The sequence below is a fragment of the Bremia lactucae genome, linkage group LG4 (genome assembly GCF_004359215.1).
Source record: "Bremia lactucae strain SF5 linkage group LG4, whole genome shotgun sequence".
Classification (NCBI taxonomy): Eukaryota; Oomycota; class Peronosporomycetes; order Peronosporales; family Peronosporaceae; genus Bremia; species Bremia lactucae.
The window spans coordinates 3,194,555-3,202,047 of NC_090613.1; the positions used below are offsets into that span (position 1 = coordinate 3,194,555).

The 7,493-nt window shown below is 48.7% G+C and overlaps 1 protein-coding gene across 1 annotated transcript; it reads right to left on the reverse strand.

Annotated features, from left to right (window-relative positions):
* Positions 1–6,884: 6,884 nt before the first annotated feature.
* On the reverse strand, positions 6,885–7,208 carry CCR75_008318 (uncharacterized protein; the record flags this gene model as incomplete). The annotated part of the gene is made up of 2 exons (XM_067966372.1): positions 6,885–7,112; positions 7,143–7,208. The coding sequence occupies 2 exons, from the start codon at positions 7,206–7,208 to the stop codon at positions 6,885–6,887; spliced, it is 294 nt and encodes a 97-aa protein (XP_067816221.1).
* Between the last annotated feature and the right edge of the window lie 285 nt (positions 7,209–7,493).

Consider the following 7,493-nt stretch of genomic DNA (forward strand, 5'->3'; position numbering starts at 1 on the left):
TGGAAGCGTCGGCCCACTAGCAGCATGTAAGTTTTGCTTTCTCAACAGCTCTAACTGTTGAGCACCCTGTTCTCTCAACACCTCCGCGTATTGAGAGCCTTGCTGGTGAAGCAATGCTTCTTTTCATTGGGCCCCTGCGAGTTCATGATGTATGAACTAGGCTATGGCCGCAAGTTCTACATCTATGTCGAGAGTGAACAGCATGGCGCCAATGACTGGCCGTCTACGACTGAACCCATGTGTTTGATCGCCCTCCATTAAAGGTCACTCAAATGGGTGAAGCTTTCACGCGTTGCGTGACAGCCTTCTTGAGGGTCTTGAATGCTCCCTCCATTTTCATTTAACATGTTCATGTTGGATGAAACTTGCGTAGGCCGTTGAACGGATTACGAAGTGCTACCAGGTGTAACGGGCACATTTCGCTAGTACTGATAACAGTACTAGACAGTCTGCACTGATTACAGTGCCTCAACGATTTCACGTATGCGACGTGGAGAGGAAGGTTTAAAGTAGCTAAGAAGTCTTAGCTGCTAAATGTAAATTATAAGGCTTAGAAAAGGGAAAAAGTAAAACCGTATTATTATATTAAGTGCTTTCATAACGATCTTCTATCTGCTGGCTTTAATATTTTAAAAACTAACTATGCAATGCGTCTCCTTGCGCGACGCCTACTCGTGTCTTGTAAAAATTGGCGGGGTTGATATTAACTTACATCAATACAACGTACGCCTTATGAGTCAATATTACCAAATTTGGTAATATTGGAACTATCTTATGTCAAAATTAATGGAAGATAAAAAAAAACTTTTTATTTATTTCCACTCCTAAGAAATAATGTTTGTTTTCCTATCATAGAAAATAATATTTATGTATATACGGGACACCCCGATTCACTAAGGAACCCGTATAGATACATCCCTTGAAGGTCAATCTCTGTTTTGATGAGATTGCGTAAGTGATTAGCAACTTCCTGTTAACTAAACTTCAGATTAAGAAGCTTTTACTGCAGGCCTTTCAGATCACGAAAGATTTTTAAAGTGTAGAAGAGTGTAAAGTAAAGTGCGTCTATTCTGTTTCCAGAACGTAAACTTTCTTCCATTCCTTCCAGGGGGCGCGGGAGTCTTCTTCGGCTGCAGTAACCGACTTCTTGCTGTTACGACAAGGCATCACACGATTTATGCGCGACGCACTACTACAGGAAGTCGACCGACAAAGGATAGGTGACAAAAGAGGTCGGAAGGAGCTGTTAAAGGCGACAGGGTCCTACTGTCGACAAACGGTTTGCCGGATACAGCAGTGACGAATTTAGGTGCTAAAACGTTACATTGGCCCTTTCATGTTTTTTTTTTAAATATACGGTGATGCTTACACGCTAGATATCCCCATATATGGCACTTGCACCTGACAGTCTTTGTCAAGCGCCTCAAGGCTTATCTACAGGCGAAATTCCTATCTAACCTTTACCTTATCCGCTCTTCTGCGCCGGCTCAAATTCCGAAATCCCCTGAAGACGACGCTGACGACGTCTGGATCCCAGTCCAGTCCGAGCACATACAGGCACGTTATGTTGAGGTCCGGTCTAAAGTTGATGAAGCGCTCAATCAGCCCCTTCTGTTCCCGCTGAGTTCGTTCATCGCAGCAGCCGCGTGATCACAAGCATTTCCGGCCATTTCACGACCGTCCAGTAGCCCGTTCTTCGCCTCTTCAGTTTCGGCTCAAAGAAGCGCAGCTCGTCTTTCGAGTGATCAGTCATCAATCGAAATATCGGCGCTCTTCATCAGTTCACGACGTCCGATCGTCGAACGTATCGTCGGTCACGAAGATCGCCGTTCCCAGGTGACGAGTAGTGACTCCGTGTCCACGAAGCCTCGAGCCGAGTAGTACTTCAAGGTTCGTTGTTTTGGGATATTCGCCTACTTACGATACATGGGACGAAGGACGTTGGCTCAGGATGTTTTTGACGTGGCGGCAGGCTATGAGTCTAATGCGAAGACAAAGAACGCATCCGATGCTGCTCCCACCTACAATTTCACGAGATGTGGCGCTCGCTAGTAGCTATATTCCAGCCGCGACGACCACTCGAGCGACTCAGAAAGATATTACGAGGCTCGAAAGCATATGGATAGTATGGTCGTCGATTGCGGCTGCGTGAGCCATCGCGGGATCATATGGCAGCCGATGGAGACTGAGTGAACAACTACGGCGATTATAGTTATGCTCCCGCGTCCAACACAGCTCAGACACTCGGAGCTCCGAGAGGCTTCTCTCGTAGATAGCTATCCACGTTTGAAGAAATTGGAACGCTCTTCATGCGCGCATTGAGTCGTCCACTCCTGCTAAAGTGGAAGCAGTCCGTGCATTTTGCACGTTGAACAAACCTTGCGGACGTGGGCGTAGCACATGCGCCACTTTCACAGGTCATGCAATACACGCGATGGCATAAATCACCAATAGCGTGCTCGCCATGTCTGCCCTCGCGTTGTTCCAGCCAGTACGTAAAGGACATACCTTCACGTCGATTGACATCCCAGCGTCTGATGAATGCACACCAAGATCGTTGCAGCGAATCGTCGGTGCATGAGTTGTCAATCGCTGTGCAGAATTGCGAGAGTGCATTTATGGGTTCAGTTGATTCGGATCGAACAGCACCACCAAGATTATACAAGGTCCATGGCTTCAAGTCTTCATCCATGACTTGCGGTGTTTGCTCTCTTCGGATTGTCGCCTGACGATCTAAGTTGGGGGAGACGCTGCGTACACGATCAGGGCTCATGCTGCTCAGTATCGGTAACCGAGCAGAGTCGGTGTTGTCCCGCCGGAATTCTCGATAAGGAAATACTTTTGAGATTGGCGCTTTGACTGTGGCAAGCGCAACTTAAAGAGGGGAATGATTGAATGGAACGACGTATTACACAACTTGTAATATGTTTAATACAAAATTACATATTGCAGTATCCGATTAGGGATACTGCGAGTATTTATAATCGGCCTATTTTATAGGGTGCCAGACCCAACAATATTAGCAAATGATAAGTCAACCTTTATTTGAGTGGTCCCAGAGGATGCGAACAATATTGTACTTGTGCGAAATTAGAATTAAAATTGAAAAAATATACATAAACATAAAAGCATAGTCGATGTTATCTTATAAGAGAGCGCTCCGCAAAGCTTTAGCGTAAGACGATAACGGACTCTCACCCCGTTACAGGGAGAGATAATTGTATTGTACGTAATTAAGGTTTGCAAGATGTTTATAAATCTAAGCCTGGTTAGTCCTCGGTCAAGTCAGCTGGTTGTACTTGGCTAGTCTCCTGCGGTGGCGGCTCACTGGATTGTCGGGCTATCTATCATGCATCACGCCAATAGACTTCGGCGCGTCGGCCCTAGCATTCTCTGTTGCGCAAAGTTGTCTAGTGCCGGTATCCAGAACTCGGTAACGCTGCCTTCGATGGTCAGGTTTGCATTTATCAACGTGACTCGATTGCGTTGTTCCACAACCGATCAACGCAAATGCTGCTCAGAATAACCCATATATACAGCCACACGTCGACCTATGCGGCCGCCTCGTCTGTATAAGCACGGTTGAGCTGTTCACAGACCACCGTGGATAGCTCTGTTGCTAGTCGGCTGGTAATGTTGGCAAGAACGTCTAAAAGACGCCCTGTCTTCCACCGTTTTCGAGTTCATCAGACTGTCTGCCAGCATGCTTGCGCGCATGGACATGTCAAAAAAAAACATGCTCCTACAATTCTTTTTAATCACAGCAGCATTGAAGCTTGCGACATAAGTTGGCGCATCCATTCTTCATTATGGAGGTTTAACCGCCGTACGGCTACATGGTGCACGACCCAGAGTTGGTACTCCTGTGAGCACGTGGTCATGGTCCCATACCTCTCGTGATATCTGTTCTGAAGCGGCGCATTAACATCACTCCCTTTTGCGGCAACTCAGAGCCCCTGCCGAATAGTTCGTAATGAATAACCTGAGCTTTCGCACAGCCAAAAAGCTTGTTGCATCGGTGTCAATATAACATAACGTTGGCAACCGTATCCAGCACGCCCCATGTAATCTTCTGGAGACGCGGAAGCGGGTTGAAGACGATGCCCCCTGCCTGCTGACCCCTCAGTAGCTTCTGATAGTCTACTGCCGTATAAAAACCGAAGGAAATGGCCGCGGTAGCATATGGTAGTCCTTCCTGTATCGGTACCGATGGACACGGCAAAGGTAAGTGATGGAGTCTATCATCGAGGTTCTTGGGCCGCCACACTGCTCGTTGAAATGGCGACACGTCTGCTGTCCATTCTTTGTATCACACCACGCGCCTGCCATGCCGTAAATATCTCTCTTTACGTTGATTGAGCTGTCCCGTCGAGGCATTTGAGTGGAAGGCTTTGCACACTTTTAAACACGCCATTTAGGGTAGTATCCTTGCCCTGCTACGGCCTATGAATAAAATGCTTGCCACCCTTGTGGTCATTGGCGCGTACACATTGACGACCCGAAAATTACCCTAGTCAGCCGCTATTATCTGGTTAGACCAATAGTCCTGTTTCCAAGGCTGGGCGGAATTTGCTAGAGTAGGGATCAAAATATTGCGACACCTTCCGTTTTGCTAATGTCCACATCCACTAAGACAGCGTTGCCCTAGAACACACATGCGTCCACGCCAACTCGAGGTGTGCTGAAAGCAGCACATCTTGAGCGGCTCAGCACTAGTGACATTCGTCTCTTGCACTGTAAGCGACCATATAACCAAAGGTGTCCGTCGCCATCCATCAAGATGACGCATCCGGGATACCGGTGTGAACCCCACAGGTTCTGTAATTATATTCGTCGACGACTGACTCCCCGTCGCCTAGTTTACTTTGACGCCCATCGTGGAAGGGTAACTGCAGATGCGAGTGACGCGGCGTATGCATCCGGTGTCGTGGTAAACCCGTTCCGTCAGATTGCCCCTGTCTGGTGCCGTTAGTACCGACGGAGCTGCTTCTCTCCACCGGGCTTCAGAGAGTCGCCGAAGAAATGCGCAACGACACGCCAATCAAGAGAAGGACAGCGCTACCGCAAAAGCCATCCGATGCATTGGGTTAGCGCTCAGTGCATTTCAAGTACATCTTGAGGCACTGTTGTCTTTGCTAGACTCCTGCGTGAAAAACGCTTGAATTTTTGTAGCGTAGTTCACCGTGCAAAGTAGGTACTGCGCCTGCCGGAATGCTTGACAAATATCTGATAGCTCTAATATCGGCTTGCCGCCGTAGCAGAAGTGTGCAAACAACACAAATCACTGCGTAAACGGCCTAACGAAACGCAACAGTAATTTCGTAGTACCCCCAGGCAGAACAGAAACTGCATTAAAGATAGGGTAGCAGTGGTGAAGATGTCGTCCCAAAGTGCCGGGCGGGAGAGTTTGGCGACTCAACCTTCCAACCACGTGCGCGTCAATGTTTCAGGCGCCCTGTTGCAGTAAGCCTCCCACTGCTCGAGTTTTACACTACGTCGCTATGTGGCCGCCACGCTTCGTGCATCTGCCTCTAGAATTGTTTTGGGCATGTAAATTATGCCGCTATGTGCAGAAGGTGATTCGACTATAGCCTAGCTACGCAAATTCATACATAAGGGTGCCACTGCGCTCAAGCGGGAGGGAACCTTGGGCCGTGCCCGGTCAGTAAGCCGCGTACTACCAGAGGACTGGCCATGCGTCACGAGGATCGAAGAGGTCAACCTCACAAACTGAAGGACATACATGCGACATGGGCATCGCGGCTTGTGGCGGCGGTTCCAACGCAATCCGTATTTTTTACAGAAACTGTCCCCGCCCGCTAGAGTAATCGAGTGCGCACGCTTCTGAGCGATCGACGTCCCCACAGATGAGCGGGGGTTCGTTACGCGAGCGAGCAGGGAAGCCTCCGAGCTACCAATTATCTTCGGGAGTGAAGATCAAGCCGGACGTAGAAGTACATCGTACCCACGACCGAAAATTTCTTGCATTTATGCGTAAGCGTAACTTGTATGCATCTGGCTGCGTACCTCATGTGCGGCATGGCCCTCCCGCCGAACCAGCGAATGGCTTTTAAAGTAAAAATGCGCGCGAAAGGCGAAACTGCTCTAGCTGCCGACACGGATCCTTAATTGCCCTAGCAGTTAGGTCGTCTTAACATTGTGTCCCGTTGTCGTGCGTCATTTGGGAGGCCGAATTGACCACGAAGGAGAGAAAGTCTGCAAAACGGTCAGACTGAACCACGTCCAGTACATGTCGAATAACGTGTTGAAGGTCTGGGGGAACATACATGCGCCGTTTAAGCAGTGCCATAGCTCCGATATAATGCCGTCTCACCCGCCAGGGTCGTTGGACACTTGCATACTGCCGAGCGTCTGAACGGATTCAGGCTGCTGTGGTAGACACGGTGAATCAAGCATCCTCCGTCAGTATTGAGCGCGTTGGCAATTTAAATTCATCGAAGAAAATCGGTCGCAACCGCGATCAGCTCGCAGCAGTCCCAATTGTACTTCAAAACGTTCTTTTCGCGTCGAGACGGTGTAGCGGCATAGTCATCTAAGAATCATTCATACTGTTGATTAGATTTTCGCACTCCCAATTCATCCCATCCGACCCTCGTCGCAAATGAATCAGCGTTGCTGTCAGTAGATGATGGTCAATCTGCTCGCTTAAATATAGATGTCCAGAAAAGCGTACACCACGTTGATGCGCGAGTTATTAATTATAGCCTGTCATAATGTGCTGCAAGGCCGTGGTTAACCACTCTCTTCGCTCAAGCCATCGCATACAATTCCCGGACATTGGCGTATTGACAACAGGATTTCTAATGCCATCTCGACCATCCCCACGTTTGTGCTGATCCAGTGTGCGACATGGCAAATGTGACCTATGGTAGTAACAAAATAAATACGCCGCCGTACACAACTACTTTGAGCGCGATGAGCTGCAGTGTAGGAGCCTGCTTGGGTGGTTTAGCGTCCACAAGGGGAAACTCCGCCTTGTCATTCTCCGTCACTGGCGGTGGGTTCTGTCGGTCCCAATCCTTGGCGGATACATCCCCACCGTCAAGAAAATCGCCTGACGGAGTAGCAGAAACAATGTCAATTACTTGTTTCTTTTTTTATCATTCCTTTGATAGATGCACTGGCTCGTCATCAGTATCCGATTGCTCCGCTAATCGACACACCTGGATGAAACAGGTCTTGCCCATGTTCCCGGCTCGCGTGGAGGCATTAACTGTCGGTCACTCTCATTGGGACTAAAACTCACGTCTTTTTCGGAGCAGGTGCGACGTCTGAAACGACTGGGGGGCCCGAAGTTGTCGAACTGAAGACACTGTAGGCGTTGCTCGACATCAGGATGCTTAAGAATGAGCGGCCGTCCAAACCAAATGATATGGTGGTCACCCTGCCAATTTGATTGTGAGGTGCCACACCGTAAATGGTTGAAAGTCTGGGTTGCAAATGTCCATATCCGCTATCTTCGCCACAATGTG